This window comes from Lathyrus oleraceus, chromosome 5 (assembly GCF_024323335.1).
Source record: "Lathyrus oleraceus cultivar Zhongwan6 chromosome 5, CAAS_Psat_ZW6_1.0, whole genome shotgun sequence".
Lineage (NCBI taxonomy): Eukaryota > Viridiplantae > Streptophyta > Magnoliopsida > Fabales > Fabaceae > Lathyrus > Lathyrus oleraceus.
Genome location: NC_066583.1, coordinates 209822390 through 209841902, shown reverse-complemented (window position 1 = coordinate 209841902; position 19513 = coordinate 209822390). Strand labels below are relative to the sequence as shown.

The window sequence follows — 19513 nt, the reverse complement described above, 5'->3', positions numbered from 1 at the left end:
GCAGATGAAACAGTGGTTGTTGTAGATGAAAGAGTGGTTATTGCAGGTGTAGAAGTGATTGTTGCTGATGAATAAGTGATTATTGCATGGCTATTTATAATGAGAGACATGCATAAGTTTGCATGCATGAAAAAATGGGCATGCAAGCTAACACCAATTGGTTTGGCGTGCACATGCAAATGTTCAAAGCTAGCGCCATATGGACTTATGTCTCCTAGGTCGTGGCAGGTTGCATGCATGGTCTTATCCCTAGTCTGCATGACTATTTGCTTGCAACGCATAATCTCGAGGTCTGCACATACAAGGCGCCATATGGACGAACGTCGTCGAGTCTCTCACTACTTCTTATTTTTTCCCTTTCTGGTATGTTTCCATCTAACCAACGAACCAACTTCCTCTTTAGTTGATCGAAACTACAAATGTTCCAAAACATCATCTCCATCGGAGACTTGTCTCTCGAATAAATCACTTTTCCATAGCGGCGACGAAGACGAAACATGTTTGCAATATAATAAAAAGAGACGTGGCAAAATGAATCACACAACACCTCAATTTATACAAAAAAATTACACACTACACTAAGGCGACATACCAATTGGCGCCTCTTCTCCAAATCTTGATGAAGAAGATGATGATTTAAATCCAGAAAATATATTAGTGATAGATATTTTCGTTGCTAAATTAATTTATAGACAAAAGCGTTTAATGAAGTTCAATTTGAAGAGTTAACGAATTTAATTGGTCTTTTTTAAAAGTTAAATAATTAAAATGAATCTAGAATAGAAGATATGAAGAAAAAAAACAATATTTAGTATAATATAAAAGATAACTACTTGTTTCCACACTACAGAGGTGAATATTACTTTCTTAAAAGTCTAAGATCGAGACCAAAAAAATTCTTATAAATACATCAATTTTAAAATTGAGGAAGACATTAAATTTTACTAGTAAAACATAATATAGATAATTTTTCACCCGATCACATAGTCTATATTGAGAATGTATCAAAAGTGACTAATATGAACAATAGTCCCACATTTGTTGTAAATGTGGAGACTTGAGCATTTATAAGTGAGAGAACTCACTCACGTATCACCTTAAGGTTTTGGATGAATATGTGGTGTGTCTCTCACAAAAGTGTTACTCCACAAAATATTCAATGCTACATAGCGAAAAAAAACCCCAACAATCTAACACCATTAACCTAAAAACCTCTCATAACACTATCTATCAAAGAGATTTACTTTTAATAGAAATACATTCTTTATTATTTTTTCAATAGATAAACATCTATTCAATTCATAAAATTATATCGATAATAATAGTTAATTAACTTAAAATAATTTTGTTTTTTTATTACAAAATTAAAATTATTTTAATTACTATCTTTAAAAAATATATAATTGTTGTTGGAGTTATTAATGGGCTAAGAATTGTGAAGCGACAGTTATAGAGTGGTGATCGACGACCGGTGCAGTGAAGGTAGATGGCTTCTAAAGCCACTATATGTTTTACAACAGACACCGCAGTAACACTAACCTCAAACCATATGAAGTTCATCCATAATTTTTTCATAAAGTTATTATTTTAATGTATCAGTAGTTAGTAATAAATTACCAATAATCCATAAATAATTAACTTGATTGGCTTTACTCTCATAATGAAATGATTTGTTGACTTAATTGCACACTCAGAAATATCGCATTTACTAAACGGTCGAAAAACCGGAAACCATCACCGGACACAACCGGTACCCAAAACTTGCATTTACATTGAATTTGGGTTCATTTCAATGCAAACTAACCACGGTACCACGCTCCACCTAACCCTAGTCAGAATCTAACCCCGGTTGGGTTTATATAAACACACTCCAAATTTACATCGCCACTGGTTCACCTCTCCAAACCCACCATCACCATCACCATCACCCTCTCCATCCCAATCCTTCCACTCTTTCTCTACACTTCTTGTATCGCCGTGTTAAAACAGTTATGAAAGAGCATTGAGATTTGCGTTTTTGTTTATATACTTTAGTTTTAGTATTTAAGCTAGTTCAATTGTGTGGGTGAGTGTGTTGTTGTGTATGAAGTGTTTGATGGATGAAGAAGGAGAAGTAGTGAGAAAACAAGAACATGGCTATGGTGTTAATTTATATAGCTAGTTCTTCTATTTTTTAAGATCCATTTTCATTCATGAAGAGACTCGCCACCTCAGATTCTTCATCTCCTCTCATCACAATCTCTCCATCAACAGGTTTGTTAGTAATGTTTACAAATTTCAGACACAGATCTATGTTTCTATTTTTGGAAGACACTTTTGGAGTACTATGTTTTACTTTGACGTTGGTTATAGCAATTACTGTTGTATTTGGATACTAATACTGATTATGTTTTTGTTTACTTGATTCATTCAGAAGAAAATAGTCCGAGGAACAAACATGTGTATGGTATGGAGTTTCAATCCATGATGTTGGATGGATTTGAAGAGGAAGTCTCTGTTGAAGAAACCGGTCATCATCACCCTGAGAAGAAACGAAGATTGAGAGTGGATCAAGTGAAGGCTTTAGAGAAAAACTTTGAAGTAGAAAACAAGCTTGAACCCGAGAGAAAGGAGAAGCTTGCAGTAGAACTTGGGTTGCAGCCTAGACAAGTTGCTGTTTGGTTTCAAAACCGTCGTGCGAGATGGAAGACAAAACAGTTGGAAAGAGATTATGGTGTTCTTAAAGCTAATTATGATGCTCTTAAGCTTAAATTAGATGCAATTACTCAAGACAACAAAGCTTTTCATAAGGAGGTAATATATTTACAATAGTTATATACTAGTATAAGTGATTATGAAAAAAAGTTTATTTTTGTTTCATAAAGCTCAAGTAATTGAAATTGAGTTTTTTTGGTTTGTTTACAGATTAAGGAATTGAAATTGAAGCTGGAAGAAGAAGAAAAAAGTGCAAGCAGTGTTTTGGTGAAAGAAGAGATGATAACAATGCCTGAATCTGATGAAAACAAGCATAACCCGTCTTCGGAAACATCAATTCCTAGTTTAGAATCTAAGGATCATTTGAATTATGACAGCATCATTAACAACAACAATGATTTTGGTGTTGGAGAAGCTTCTTCACTCTTTCCAGCAGACTTAAGAGACGGTTCATCTGACAGTGATTCTAGCACAATTTCTTCATCTGGAGGAATTCTTCAAAGTCACCTTTTGTTGTCTCCTGATTCTTCCTCCATGAATTGCTTCCAGTATCAGAAATCTTATCATGTGAAAATGGAGGAACAGAATTTCTTGAGTGCCGATGAGGCCTGCAATTTTTTCTCAGACGACCAAGCACCAACGTTACAATGGTACTGTCCAGATCAATGGAGTTGAACTTAATGGAAACAAAACGATGAAGAGGGAAAATGAAACCTCAATTTCTTTGTAAAATAATGTCTGGTTTGGTAGCAAAACTATGGCTATGTGTTGTTCACGTGAAGGAAAGAACAGAGAAATGGTTGGGATAGGCTGCTTGTCCCAGTTAAGGATGGTTTGGGATTATGGCTCTGGTATGGGGTTGAATAATTACTATGTGGTAATGATGAAAATCCATGGTGTAAATTATTTTAATTCAAGCATAAAAAATTGCTTTATCTTTCTATTTATTTTACTTTTAGAATTAATAAAGTTCAAGTTTTGTCATGTATTTTTTAGGGATTTTTGTTATTTATTAATAATTTCAATTTTTTTTATCTAGTATCCTAATCGCCAAAATGGATAAGTGGAGTATTTGCATATTCAAATTAATCAGATGCCTATATCGTTATTAACTAAGTTGGATGACAATAATATCAAACTTTTGCATCACGATTCTCTGCAGTTATCAAAGTTTGATATTATTGTCTAATTAATCATCCAACTTACCCTGTAATGGAGTTGATCTTTAAAATTTAATAAAAAAATTGTTCTAAGTCGACGAGAAGGTCTAATAGCTATGACCTAGAGAACATGTTGATCCACTGCATTGCGCGCAGGTGATATAAATTCAAGATCTATCTTACGACTTTGACATTCCACTTCTAATCTAAAGAACTAAAGAATAATAAGTTGTTATAATCACTTGAATTTAAATTTCGTTCATTCATCTTACTCTCGTATTGACTTCAACATTGTGTTATAACTCAGTTACATATTGCATTGCATGATAATCTATACTAGTCTCATATGCATTTGCATCTAGAATGAGCCATTTTCCCTTTGGCTATTGTCATCCATGGTTTGATTTTAGTCATCTTTAAAATGCATTTAGTTAGTATTTGTTTCCCATTTCCATGGTTTTGCCTTCATTTGAAATCATTTATCTATTGTCATGCATACATCTTCTTGGATATTCAAATGTTGTTTAGACTTGGTGGTTGTTTAGACCATTAGGATTTGAAATAATAAGTTTGGTTATCATCCATCAAAATCCAAGAGGAGGAGGTTTTTGTTTTTACTTAATTTGAATCAAGTGCATTAGGCCCAATATTTAAATTCATATGTTGTGTTTCATACATAAGCACCAATTTGTTAAATGGAAATTGAGTGCATGTCTTTCTCATACATGTATTTAAGATTACAAATTAGAACAAAAATAGTATAAAAAAGAGTTTTATTGCATACAAAAGAATATTTTACATTTCAATAATAAGACAAAAATATATAAAAAGTAAGAGTCTCCAAAATAGTTGTGCCATCCTCTTTCCATCATCATCATATTTTGCATCATAAGATATTCTTTTTCATCATCTTCTTTATCATGCACCACACTACCACATCCTGCAAGACCAACATGAAGTGAGAAACACAATTGAATTGCATGAGCATCACAGTACACAATTCACACCATCCAAACATACATACACATACATAATTTGATTTGAATTAAAAAGAAAAACAAAACAAACCAAAATTAGAAACTCAAGTTACAGAACGCGTGAATACTATCTCAACATCACCATACCATCAAATCCTTTCACATGCATACAACAAACACAAATCACCACTTAACAAACACGATTTGCAATTGATTTCAATCCAAAACTAATCCCAACCATCCCTTAATCCACTCACCCGGATCACCAAAATTATCACATGGATTAATACTTTTTCCATCCAATTCCTCTAAAAACTCACTATTTTCCCCTCTCTTTGATCATAAATCACCCTCTCATTGCACTCTCAAAAACAGGGAAAAATCTCACATTGAACCTCTACTAAAAAATTCCTAACCCCCTCGCTAAAAGCTCACTATCCTAACATTATTAAGCTTCGCATTGAAGCCTAAGAAAGGTTGAGCTCAGACTCACTCTCACCGGGCCTAACAACCCCTCACCAGAGAGAACCAAGAAAAGCAAAGAGAAGAAGGAGAAGAAGGATTGAAGCAATAACAGAAGCAGTAAAAGTAAAGAGGAAGAGTTGAAAAGCGCTTACCCGAGGTAACCAGTGGTCGTCAAACTCTCGCCGGAGTTGCAAAGTTTCGGCGAGACTTCTTAATCCCGTTTTCGTACCATTTTTAGTTTTTTTCTTCATATAATCATTGTTATCACACCTTGAATCGTTGTTATCTGCTTGAAATTGTGAAGTTTGAGGATGATTTTAACATTTAGGGTTTTAATTAGGGCAGAGTTTGATTTGTAAATTGATGGTGTTTTTGGCTAAATTAAGTTTGAAATTATGTTTAGAATAGTATTTTGGGTAAGCTTTATTTCAAAAGTTTTTGAGTAAATTTTCGAAAATCCGGGTTCAGATGATGAACATCTTCATTATGTTCATGATGTTCTTGCCTCGCCACCGTAAGGGTTGTAACACTCGAGGTCGAAGAGGGCGGAGAATGATTACATGTACCATCCGAGAACGAGAGAGTGGTTATTGGTGCATGAGACATGACATTGAAAAACTCCTAGTAGTTTTTAGAGAAAAACCGAATTCATGTTGGAATGAAAGGGATCCTGAGGCTGTGCAAGTATGAGACTACATGGTTGAAGGATAACTTATAAGGATTGATTGGTACTACCTATACTAACAAGATGCATCTTCTTTTCAGTAGCCTAACAAATAAACACTCCATAGTTAAGCGTGCTTGACTTGGAGTAATATTTGGGTGGACGACCTTCTGAGAAGTTTCTCGGAAAGCATGTGAGTGAGGATAAAACATTTTGAAATGACCCGTGTTGGTTTGTGGGATAAGTCGGTAATCTTAAAAGCAATTTAGGGCATTACAAATTGTATAAGAGTCAGACCTTTCCCAGTATGATGTGGCACAGGGACGTACCAAACAGAAGTTGGTAGGCATGTAACACCCGAGGACAAAGAGGCCAGAGAGTGCTTACATGTAACATCCAAGGGCGTGGGAGTGGTTGTTGGTGTATGAGGCATGCTAATGAGACACTCCTAGAATCTTCTAGGAAAAAATCGAATTCATGTCGGAATGAGAGGGATCCCGAGGCTGTGTAGGTATGAGACTACATGGTTGAAGGAAAACTTATAAGAATTGATTGGTACTACCTATACCAACAAGATGCATCTTCTTCTCCTCGGTAGCATAACAAATAAGAAATCCATAGTTAAGTGTGCTTGACTTGGAGTAGTATTTGGATGAGTGACCTTCTAGAAAGTTTTCCGAAAAGCATGTGATTGAGGATAAAACATGTTGAAAATACCCGTGTTGGTTTGTGGGGTCAATCCGTAACCCTAAAAGCAGTCTAGGACGTTACAAAGGCTGCCGCTTGGATCCATTTAGTGGCTTATTTTTTATTTTTTTGTTATTTTAGATGGTAGGTCGGCCAATGAGTGATATATATATATATATATATATATATATATATATATATATATATATATATATATATATATATATATATATATATATATATATATATATATATATATATATATATATATATATATAGATAGAGAGAGAGAGAGAGAGAGAGAGAGAGAGAGAGAGAGAGAGAGAGAGAGAGAGAGAGAGAGAGAGAGAGAGAGAGAGAGAGAGAGAGAGAGAGAGAGAGAGAGAGAGAGAGAGAGAGAGAGAGAGAGAGAGAGAGAGAGAGAGAGAGAGAGAGAGAGAGAGAGAGAGAGAGAGAGAGAGAGAGAGAGAGAGAGAGAGAGAGAGAGAGAGTCCTCACATGTGGACTCACTCCTTCTTACTTAGCTCTACCTTTGTATCAACCACCTGATGTGTGCGCATCCCCATGTTGATTAACCCTTCCTTTTGACTGATCATGTGTGCGCATCCCCAGTTTTCTACCACAAGATTGACTTCTCCTTTGTCCTTGATTGATTGGTAATCCAATCTGAAGACTGAGATAGAGTCAACATTTGTTGACTCCCTCAAGGCCTTGACTAGCGCCTTTGGGCCTGGATTCCTTTCAGCGCTCCCCTTTCGTTGCTTTTCTTTTTATTTTATTTTATGTTCTTTTGAATCAGGCGTTTGGCCATTCCTATTTTATTTTTGCTAAGGTCATCATCCTTGCATTTCTATTAGAACCCCTTTCATTTTCTCATTTCATTTTTATTATTTTATTATTTATTTTATTAATTATTTTTTATTAGTAAAATAATTAAGGAATAAATAAAATTAATATTTTCAACAACTGGAAACCTTGATCCAATGTCAAGTGTTTATTTTTTAAACTCATTTCGAAACGATTAACCGTTATCAAATCTCTTTCTAAATTAAACGTTACGTCAAATACTTTCTCAATAAAATTGAAAGAAAAGGAACATTAGAGTTTTACATTCCATTAAAACCTTGAATGATCCGCTCCGAGGCACACGTCTTAGTTTCACCGATCATTCCTCTTTGTTCTAAAACACCTAACCCAAACTTGGATGAATAAGGGACATGAGAGTCTACACTCTTTAAAACCCCCAAACAATTGGCCTCGAGGCATACGTCTTGGTCTTACCGAACGTTCTTCTTTCGCAAATAAATTTCATAAGAGCTTTGAATGAAAAAGGTACATGGGGTATACACTCCTTGCAACCTCAAGTAATCGACCCTAAGACATACGTTTTGGTCCTACCGAGCATTCTTCATTCTCCTAAAAAAAATTCAACCCATCAAATATACTTTCTCGCCATCGCGCAATCAAAAACCTTTTACAAAAGAACATTGTTTAGTCTGTTATACCACGATACAAACAAATGCTTTAAGCTTCGAAACGCGAACACAAGGCAAACTTTTAACCGATAGAGCGTGATCTAAACAGTCGTTCAATAAAATTAACCAACCAATACATAGTTTTCTATAAAGAACTACGTAACTTTTAACTCCTCATCACACCTGAGGATACGTAGGAGCGAGACCTGCAATCTCGTTAAACACCCTAATAAAACGGCTAGCATGAAGACTCCTTCTAGAGTAGACCTCTTTGTGGATATCGTTATAAGACGGCTCACCTGTCACATGATATTGGTTCACAAAAAGGTCCACGAATCTAGGGACCCCTCTTAGAACCGCTCTTGCTTTGGTGGTTGCATAATATTTCCCCCCAAGGTGCACACCTTGAAGGGGTAATACGAAGATCCAACCTAGAGTAGACCTTTTTCGTCAATATTGTCATAAAATGGCTCACCCGTTGTGTTATACCATCAAATTTACCCTACCTCCACATCACCTTCTTGAACCCTAACTCGTGAGCATACATCCCATACATGTCATCTCATATGAATCTATGCTTAATTATCCACAATAATCCACAAACTAAAGGAATGAGATTCATTTGTGCAACCTCAAGATCCTTTGGCCATGTTAAGGTGTGCCCAAACCATCTTAACCCTAATTTCATCCTCAAGCATCCAACTAAGCTTGGAGGATAATTCAAGTCATCTCACTCACTCTCCAAACCCAATTTGGATGGTGAGTCCCCTTTGAAGATGCATCAAGATTCATCTGGTCACCCAAGGACCCAAACCCTAGCTCTTGACCCTCATTGGCTTGCACAAGTCATGATTCACCATGAATCTTGACCATTTCATTGAGGACCCATAAAATCCAAAGTTTGTTCATGCCCTACACCTTTGAAACATCTCAATATGACCCTTGGATCACCAAACCCTAATTCATCTGACCTTGGTTCTTGATGAAACTTGTGGCTCAAGAAACCCTAATTTGGGCATCGTTTGATCATTGACCTTGCTTCATTTTGATAATCCTGTAGCGGTAAATTTTTTGAGATTAAGCTATTGATTAACTTAACTCATAAAGCAAGAGTCACCATCGCGCTTTTATTATTTTTAAAGAAAAAGGGAAAAAGTACGAACAAAACCCAAAGAAGTTTTAAAATAAAACTAATAAAAGAGATACGAATCCGGGGGTTAGTTATGCAAAGGGAAGGTATTAGCACCCTAAACATCCATGGTACTCCATGGGAAACTCTTTGAAAATATATACATTTTTAGTCCGAAAAAGATGTTGTTTGCAAAAGATTGGAGAGATGGGAAAAGAAATATTTTTTATAACTTTTGTGTTTGCCAAGACTTTTGAAGTCACATGCCTACGTACCAACAAAGTGTAATGGAGGATTAAAACCTCGTAGTTTATGGTAAAAGTATCAAAGATGTTTGTTTTGATTTATTTTTAATGAAAAGATATTTTGTCATTTTAAGGAGAATACTCAACTAGTCACCCACAAGTATGAGAACTTTGCATCATCATGAGAAGGACTCCAACTTGGATAAAATCTAAAAGTATGCCACTAGCTCTCTTAGATGGAAAAGAATTATCATCAATACTATGGAGATAGGAGAATTATTTCTTAACTATTGAAATGACTCATGTTTAAACTTTGAAAAAGTTTTAAAAGGAAAAGTGCACAAAGGGCACAAAATGATTTGAGTGAGTTATGCATTTTTTAGTCTTTTGAAATTGGTATGAATATGCTTAAGATGGATTAGCATTTATTGGGAAAAGGTTTTGAAAATAACTTGGCAAAAAGTCAAGGTTTATTGAGAAAGTGGTTCAAATTATAAAACAAGAATGTTTTGAAAAAAGAGAGAGAAATTTTTGAAAATTTAAGAAGGAGAGGAGAAGAAGAGACTATCCTAGAGCATAAAGTAAAAGCTAGGGAGGAAATATCTAACCAAGAGATAGCAAGCTTTATGACATAAGTCAAGCAAGAATTCCCTCCTTTGGATTAAGCCTCAAGCAATCCAAATAAGCAAATAATAATCCATGTATCAGATGAAAACAAAGTAACCGAAACAAGTCTTCAAAAGAAGCTCAAAGTCAAAGTATAGATGAATCCCACGGTCTCAAAGCACAATCTCCCAAAGAAAAGGTCAATGTCCTAGCTCTAAGTCCATAACTTCATAACAATGCTAAGGATAGTAACCACAAGTCCATAAAATAAAGAGAACCAATTTTTTTAGGGATTTTTCCTTTCTTAGTGTCTTAAAAGAAAAAGAAATCCAAATGGACAAAGGAAAAAGAGCATAAACATAAACAAAGGTCCAAGTGGAAAAAGAGAAAATATGATATGAGATGCTAAAATAAAGGCATAAAGTAAATAACAAGAAATAAAAGTACAAAATAAATGACATTAAAATAAAGTTAATATAATAAGGTGTTAGTAAATGTTAGTGATCAAAGATGAAGGATGGTTTGATCATTTTTTTGGAGAATACTCAATTATTCACCCACAATCATGAGAATATGAACCTATACATCACCATGAGAAATGCTCCAACTTAGATAAAATCAACAAGTATGCCTCTAGCTCTCATAAATGAAAAGGGAGTAATATTTTCACACAATACCATGAGGAATAGGAGACTTACAATCTCACTTATAAAAATGTCTTACTTTTGGGACAAATTTAGTCATACTAAAAGCCATGTCACCTAAAAAGATAAAAACAAATGATCAAGCACAAAGGCTAGGAGGATGGTCCATTACTTCAATCCATACTTCATAGTGCTTAGGGCAAACTTATGCATCAATTCAAAGTACCTTAAATGATCCATGATCAATTTAGGAGGTAGGTTTGAAATGATGAAAGTTCATCAAGTACCAATCTATACATCATAAACAAGATGGACACAAGCCATCCATTTGATCAAGGGGAAAGAAAGAGATGAAGAAGAAGGGGACAAGAGAGATCATGCCAAAATTGGATGAAATGTTTGATCAAGTCATTATCAAAATTAATCATCCATTTTGGTGGATTAGGATTTTCACCCCATCAACACCCAAGATCCATTGAGTTTGATGAGACCTATGGTCCATCCTCAACATCAGTAGATATGATAGATAGAAGTCTTCCAAAACTGTCTCTAAAACTCTTAGGATCATCCACAAAATATGCTAGCTTCCTTAGTTCCATAGGATTGGGACATTTGAAACTGTATTTCTGAGTATTCCTTCTTCCAATATTCCATGATCAAAATATATGTGATGTTTGCAAATAGAGTCTCTAAGTTCCTTGAAAACTGAGAAAAAATCTTATGAATGCCATGAGTGCATGATACAACAACCACAAACAAGATCACACAAAGCATATAAACAAGGTCCAAAGGTTTAGAGTCACGAGCATGGAGCCAAGGGTAAGAACCAACCCACAATGTGTGTACTAAGGATATAATCACATGTAGAACAAGGTTCTAAAAAGTTCCTAGAGTCATAATTCCATCTTTTGAATATTACCATTTTATACGACTACTCGTCAACCAATAATATTCTCAAGAGAAACTCGTCCCAGTGTAGTATCGCGTAACAACTAATTCAAGTCTAAACCTGAATAGCCACCGCACTACGTCCTAAAAGGCCAAGATGGGTTAAGGGTTCTAAGGTCCTCAGCTTCTCGGGCTCCCAGGTCGAAAAAAGTAATGCCAACTATGACTACTCGTGTGACATCCGTAATTCCAAAGGGGCATCCACTGAACGGGGGATCTCAAGTTAGCTTATTAAGGATTAACACCATGTAAGCCAAACATGACTATACCACCCTCATATCATAAGAGCTCTCAAGTCCGGGTATATGAATTATCTCACCACACAGAGATCACCAAGCACCAAACAGAACAAGCAATAATAAACAACAACAAACATAATATATGCACAAAAACAAAGATGTGCTTAACCCACTAGGGACTACTCCCCAACAGAGTCGCCACTTTTCTGTAGTGGTAAATCTTTTGAATTAAGCTATTGATTAACTTAACTCATAAAGCAAGAGCCGCCACCGTGCTTTTATTGTTTCCAAAGGAAAAGGGAAAAAGTACGAACAAAACCTGAAGAAGTTTTAAAATAAAACTAATAAAAAGAGAACAAGGGTCTGGAGGTTAATTATGCAAATGGATGGTATTAGCACCCTAAACATCCATGATACTCCATGGGAACCTCTTTGAAAATGTGCCTTTTGGTTTGAAAAAAATGGTAGTGTTTGTAAAAAGATTGGAGAGATGGGAAAAGAAATATTTTTTTTAATGATTTTTGTGTTTGCCAAGACTTTTGAAGCCTCATGCCTACGTACCACCAAAGTGCAATGAAGGATAAAAACCTCGTAGTTCATGGTAAAAATGACAAAAGGAGTTTGTTTTGATTAATTTTTATGGGAAAAGACATTTTGTCATTTTAAGGAGAATACCCAACTAGTCACCCACAAGTATGAGTACTTTGCATCATCATGAGAAAAGCTCCAACTTGGATAAGGATCAACAAGTATGCCACTAGCCCTCGCAGATGGAAAATAATTGTCATCAATACTATGGGTATAGGAGAATTATATCTCAAATATTGAAATGACTTATGTCTAATACCTTGAGAAAAGTTTTTAAAAGGAAAAGTGCACAAAGGGCACAAAAAATGATTTAAATGAGTTAGGCATTTTCTAGTCTCTTGAAATTGGTTTATATATTCTTAAGATGGATTAACATTTATTAAAAAAAAGGTTTTGAAAATCACTTGACAAAACTCAAGGTCTATTGAAAAAGTAGTTCAAGTTAAAAAACAAGAAGGTTTTAAAAAGAGAGAAGATTTTGAAAATTAAAGAAGGGGGAGGAGAAGAAGAGACTGTCCTAAAACATAAAGTAAAATATAGGGAGAAAAGATCTAACCAAGAAATATAAATATTTATAACATAAGTTAAGCAAGAATTCCCTCCTTTGGATTAATCCCGAAGTAAGCCAGAATAAGCAAATAAAAATCCATGCATCAGATGAAACCAAATTAACTCAACCATGTCTCCAAAGGAAGTCCAAAGTCAAAGGTATCAGATGAATCCCAAGATCTCAAATCAAAAGTCTAAAGCAAAGGTCAAGGTCCTAATTCTAAGTCCATAACTCTACAATGATGCCAAGGATAGTAACCATAAGTCTATGAATCAGGATAACCAAGTTTCTTTTTAGGTTTTTCTTTATTAATGTTTTCTTTACAAAGATATTAAAGTAAAGTCCAAAGAACAAATGACATAATCACAAACAATATGATATGAAATTTTAAACATAAAGTATAAAGTAAATATCATAAAATAAAAGAGTATAAAGTAAATGACTTAGAAGTAAAAGGTTAATACAATTAAGTGTTAGTAAAGGATGTTAATAACAGATGAAAATATGCTTTGGTCATTTTTTGGAGAATACTTAACTATCCATTCACAAGCATGAAAATATGAACCTATACACAATTCATGATAAAGGATCCAACTTGGATAAAATCAACAACTATGTCACTAGCTCTCACAAATGGAAAAAGGAGCAATATTTTCATACAATACCATGAGGAATAGGAGATTTACAATCTCACTTATAAAAAATCATTTTTCTTTGGGACAAATTTAGAGCTATGTTAAGCAATCGTAATTGGACTTATGTAAAAGTCACAACTATCTGAGGCCGGTTGATAATAATGTTTGTGTTAATACATGCTAGAGATATGGTATGTAAATCATTCTCCTAAAGACATGCCACACAAAAAAGAAAAGAAAGGGATGATCAAGCACAATGGCTAGGAGGATGTTCCATTACTTCAATCCACAATTCATGATACCTAGGATGAACTTATGCATCAATCCAAAGTACCTTAAATGATCCATGATCAATTAAGAGGTAGATTTGAAATGATGAAAGTTCATCAAGTACCAATCCATACATCATGAACAAGATGAACACAAGTCATCCAATTGATCAAAGGAAAAAGAAGGAGATGAATAAGAGAGACACAAGAGAAGTCACACACAAATTGGACCAAAAGTTTGATCAAGTCATCATCAAAATTAATCATCCATTTTGGTGGATTAGGGTTTTAACCCCATCAACACCCAAGATCCATTGAGTTTGATGAGACTTGAAGTCCAAACCATCATGATCCAAGGCCAACAAAAGTTCACAATGGTCACCCAAAATGAAATGCAATTAAATAAAATAAAAATGCATCAAAGGTATTTTTAAATTAATTTTAAAATAGAAATAAAATGGAAAATCCATAAAGTCCTTCAAAACACCAAATAATTGGCCAAGAAAATTATGGAAGGTTGGAAATAAAATATGAAGTATATAATAATTTTTCCAGAATTTTAAATTACAGAAAAATATTTTAAACTGATTAAAACAAAGAGGAAAAGATAAAATTCATGAAAAATAGGAAATCAATGAAATAAAATATGGAAAAATAAAAATCAGGTGAAGAAAAATAATAGAGAATTTTAGAAATTATTTTGGGATTTTTTGGATAAAAATGGAATTACTATGAATTTTTAAATAAAAATCAATTTAAAATAATAAAAGAAAAATAATTAAAATCAGAAAAAACACAGAGCGTTGGATCATGCCTCATTAATTGATGTGGCAGATCCAACACTCCAAATGTTAGAGAATACAATGGAACACGCTGCAAGCCAAACACATGATCTAGTTTAAATCCAACCAATCAAAACATATCATTCTGCCAACGTGTCTGATCAAACTCAGACAACCTGAGAAAGCTCCGGTTGTCTACTCCGGTGAGCTCTCATCGAAGTTTCATTGTTTGGTAAATTTAATACACGAGACCACCATCATTGTGATCCTCTTCTCATCCCGAATTCAATCTTATGCTCTAAATTCATTTATGTGAATTGAGGAAAGGGAATTTCAGAGAAGTTTTATCAATAAGCCATCCATGAAAAAGAAAATTAAATGATGAACACGATCAATCAACACCAGCTAAGTTAGGGGAAAGCATCAAAGAGTGAAGGACTACATTGTGGTAACTTGTTTGAGTTTAAATGATGCTCAGAACTACCTTGTCCAGAGGGTGATCAGAAGTTGATGAAACTCGATCTGGTTAGAGCACTTCAGAAGGTCTAAGGGCTTGGGAGTTCTTGCAAAAGTTTCAGAGGATGCCGAAGGTGCTACTGGAATTAAGAAATTGAGTTGAAAGAAGCTGAAACTAAAAACATGATAATTGAATTTTATGGAAAAATTTCAAGTTGCAACATGGATTTCTTAGCTCTCAAAAGCTTGGAAATGAATTCAATAGCTTCCTTTATTTATAGGAAATGTGATTGGATCCAAATACGTGATGCAGAATTCGTGAAAAACGAATTTGATCCGAGTGTGTAAAATGTGTGACTTGAAAACTCATCAAAACTCAGTCAAATGATGTGTTTTAAGGGTCAATTAACTTCTGGAGACTTGGTTAAACAAGTTTAGGTCCAAAACACTTGCTAATTTGGCTTACAATTGAGATTAGTGAAGTTCAAAACTCGGGCAATGACAATTTCTTCAATTATAAGTCACCGTGTTCAACCCAATGGAGCATCCTACTCAGGAGGCTTTTTGATCCCATTCTCTTTGCAATGTGTTAACACCATAGCCAAGATTACAATGTGCAAGAAAGGTTGAATTTGGATGCTTGAGCACAAAGTTATGTCATCTTGAAGTTGGCATGAAAAACTGATCATATAATGTCTCAATGAATTCCATGGCCTTCCAAGCATATTTTGACCTTGATCATTGAAGAAAACGTGTAGAGGGCATCACAAATGACATTGTGTAAAAAGAATCAACCTCAAATGTTGAAAATTGAATAAGTTATGATCTTTGAAAGTTGAGAAAAAGTCACTTGAAAATAGGTCAAATTTCACTAAGTCCACAAATGACCTATAACGTCTCCAAACTTTTGATGATCCTCCAAGTATAATTGACTCTTTTCATATAAAGAAAAGTTGTATAGTATGTTGAGAAGAGTCATATGAAAAAAGAAGCATTAAAAAATGTTGAGAATTGAAGGAGTTGTGATTCTTGGAACTTTGATTTCAAAATATTGACTTTTTGGTCAAACCTCTTGGAACAGGCTTGTGTACTTAGTATTTTCTTGCATTTCAAAGCACATGGGTGATCATATGAACTCAAAATAATGTGCCCTTTATCGTGTCTTGATTAAATTGCTCAAAGCTTGAAATTACATGTTGAAGAAGGCATGGAAATAAACACATGAACCTTTGACTTTCTTTGAGAAGTAAGCCACAAAACTTTGAGATGCCCCGCCCTTACCTTGCACAATAAACTTAAGGGAAACAAGACATATTTTTGATATTTTGATTAGTGGTTAGATAAGAAATCAATCATGTAAACATAAAGGTAAAACAAAATAACAAAGAAGTGCTTGGTGATCCCTGCAAGAAGCAAAACTAAAGAAGGAAAATGAGAAAGACCAAGATGTGACCTTGTTTGTGTGCAATGATGCAAATGATATGGGTATGACAGTACCATGGCATGGATACCTAAGGGTTTTTTAACTAACCCTCAAGGACCCATCTAAAATTGGGTACCTAGTTCTATCTATTGATATTTTGTGCAGGGGTATTTGGGAATAATAATGGATTCTCAATACAAGTGAAATAATCCAATCATATTTGTTATCGTATTGTATTCTTTTTGTTGTATTAGTGTTGGTATTTTCTAACTTTATGTATGCATAAATTTTATTCCTAGATCATCGTAATTGGTATGATTGTTCCTTTCTTTTCTATCTCTCATAGTTTCACTTAATTTATCTTATTTTCTGTTAATTGTTTTGTTTGCATTATGGCCATTCAAATATTTTTCATATGCATCAAAATTATTCTTCACATGCATAAAACAAGTGCTTTCGTTGCATTAAATTATTTTCTCATTAAACATTTTTTCACATTGATTTTTTTTGCATAAGAAGTTACATATTCCTAATAGTTCAAATTTAATTTGATGATGTTATATTTGGTGCCACATATGAATCTATTTGCAATATGTTTTCTAGTGACATGTAGGGTAAATTTGAGATGTCTCTAATGGGAGAGTTTACCTACTTCTCCGGATTGCAAATTAAACAAGCAGAAGATGGAAATTTTGTAAGCCAAACAAAGTATTGCTTGGAGCTTCTCAAGAAGTTTGATATTCAAAATTTGAAAAGCATTTCAACTCCTATGGAGTTTAACGTATCTTAACAGAACCTTCCATCATTGTCTTTTGTTTCCCAAAGGAAGCGAATGTACCTTAGTAGTTTTTTCTGATTTTGATTTTGCTGGTTGATAGTCGGATATTAAAAGCATTTACTTGGCATCTATTTGGGAACGATTTAGTTTCTTGGCACAGTAAGAAGCCGCATAACATTACTCTTTCTACCGCATAGCTTTCCAAGCATAAAAAAGGGGGAGACTGAAGTTGCATGTATCTGATAAATTAAGGGGAGAACCCCATGTGATTATGCTTCTTATCTCTTATGCTTTACTTTGAATTTAGTTTCATATTTGAGTCCCTTCTTCAATTGCGCATCTTTTAGGATAGAGTTTTTGATCCTTGTTTTAGCATGCATTCAAAGTGTTTGTGTTTGAGTATGAACATTATGCTTTAAGTCAATTAGTTAAGTTTTGTTGAACAAGAACCATAATTGATATTTATTCAAGTCATGCCAAAAGTAGAATCTCAAAACTATGTTAAAAACTTAGTTTTTTGAGATTTTGGATGTGTGATTGAATCACACACATCCCAGAGTCAAATCAAACAAGGTAGAGAGGAACATGAATTTGTTGGAGCTTGTTAGTCAAATCACAACTAGCTCCTAATTCGAATCATGCAATTGTGAGTCGAGTTACAAATCCTTTTTTTAGGAATTTCCAAGTTTGAGTCGAATCATGACTTATTTGAGACTCGAATCACAAACCTTGTGAGCCAAATCGTGCATTGAACTTGATTCAAATCACAAAAAATGGGTATATTTTTTAAATGTAGATCTTATTTCACATGACTTTGATAACTTGACTCAAATCACCAAATGCTCTTGACTCGAATCAAACATCACTTTTTCACTAATTTTTGTGCTTCATCTCCAGCACATATAAATCATTATTATCTCTCAACCTTTCATAATGTTTGAAAACACATTCTTTCATTTATGATTTGAAAACTCACAAACCACTTGTTCTTATATTTTCAAAAGAGTTTTTAATCTTTCTTGAACACTTGCAGTCGATTTCTTTCATCTTCAATCTCATTCCTTTTCTATTATTGCATGGATCTGAATCTTATATTGATAGATTCATGATTGATTGAGGAGATTATTTTTGGATTTGACATTTCTTTGAAGAGTTGTTTAAGATTTCAAAGGATTGCAAGATTGTGTGGTGTTGTGATTGGTTGTGATAACTCTAGTGGAAAAGAAGAAGGTTCTTCTCTCCAGGTTGACCTTGGTAGTACTGTGTGAAAGTCTATAAACAGGGTATGGGTTCTTTTGATCTTCGGATAGACCAATGCTTAAGATATCGGCGGAATTATATGGAAGTTGCCATAGATGGAGACTTAGAAACAAGTTTGTAAGAACAAAATTTGGCTATGCATTTGGCCTTTAGTTTTGATGATAATAATACATTGTTTCTTAGAGAATAATTTTGTACCCTAATGGTTTTGTCTAGTGTGTAGATTTTGCTAATAGGTTCTAATTCTGAAGATTTGACGATTGACGTCATCAGATTCTAGACTCAACACACTTTGACTCAGAAGAGATACAATAATGCGCTTTACAAGATTATGTCAAGTTCTAGAACGCTCTTAAAAAATGGCTCTGGTGAACGTTTATGCTAAAGCTTCTGAATGTGACTCTGATAGAAAAGCCTCTGAAGGATTGTCAAGCTCTCAAGATTTTGTGCACTCGAGTTATGAAGACCAAGTTCTAAAGACTCCGAAGACAAGGTTCTAAAGACTCTAAAGACAAGATTCTGAAGACTCTCTACTTAGTCTTGATCCTTTTAAACATGCTTCAAAAACATTTATTCAGAAGCCTCTAAAGATTAGATGATAAGATCAAGGTTTTACGTGAGAAAAATAATACGCAATATAAGTGAAAATGCTTATTCCACTATGATGATTTTGTGGAATAAGGACTGTACTACTGTACCATTTTTCTCCCACCTTTGCAGACCGTTATGTAAGGTGCCAGCTCATTTGTGAATATTTCCTTCCACACTCTCCAATGGATGTTTTCATTGCCTATATAAAGGAGCCTTGGAAGAATGATCAAGTTCCAATTCACTACTAC

General features: G+C 34.3%; 1 protein-coding gene and 1 long non-coding RNA gene across 2 annotated transcripts; one reads left to right on the top strand and one right to left on the bottom strand.

The window, feature by feature from the left end:
* Positions 1–1801: 1801 nt before the first annotated feature.
* Positions 1802–3682, top strand: LOC127082953 (homeobox-leucine zipper protein ATHB-6). The gene is made up of 3 exons (XM_051023183.1): positions 1802–2253; positions 2414–2793; positions 2905–3682. Exons 1-3 carry the CDS (start codon positions 2193–2195, stop codon positions 3367–3369), a joined length of 906 nt encoding a protein of 301 aa, XP_050879140.1. The 5' UTR covers positions 1802–2192; the 3' UTR covers positions 3370–3682.
* A 909-nt stretch (positions 3683–4591) lies between these two features.
* LOC127087879 (uncharacterized) lies at positions 4592–5734 on the bottom strand. The gene is made up of 2 exons (XR_007790070.1): positions 5449–5734; positions 4592–4794 (listed from the first exon to the last, which is right to left on the bottom strand). It is a non-coding gene; the product is annotated as an uncharacterized LOC127087879 (long non-coding RNA).
* Between the last annotated feature and the right edge of the window lie 13779 nt (positions 5735–19513).

Bases quoted from the DNA above. Each gene is read 5' to 3' on its own strand.
- LOC127082953 (XM_051023183.1), top strand. From the start codon at position 2,193: ATGAAGAGACTCGCCACCTCAGATTCTTCATCTCCTCTCATCACAATC. The intron at 2,254-2,413 runs GTTTGTTAGTAA...TGATTCATTCAG, and splicing joins CACAATCTCTCCATCAACAG to AAGAAAATAGTCCGAGGAAC. The intron at 2,794-2,904 runs GTAATATATTTA...GTTTGTTTACAG, and splicing joins ACAAAGCTTTTCATAAGGAG to ATTAAGGAATTGAAATTGAA.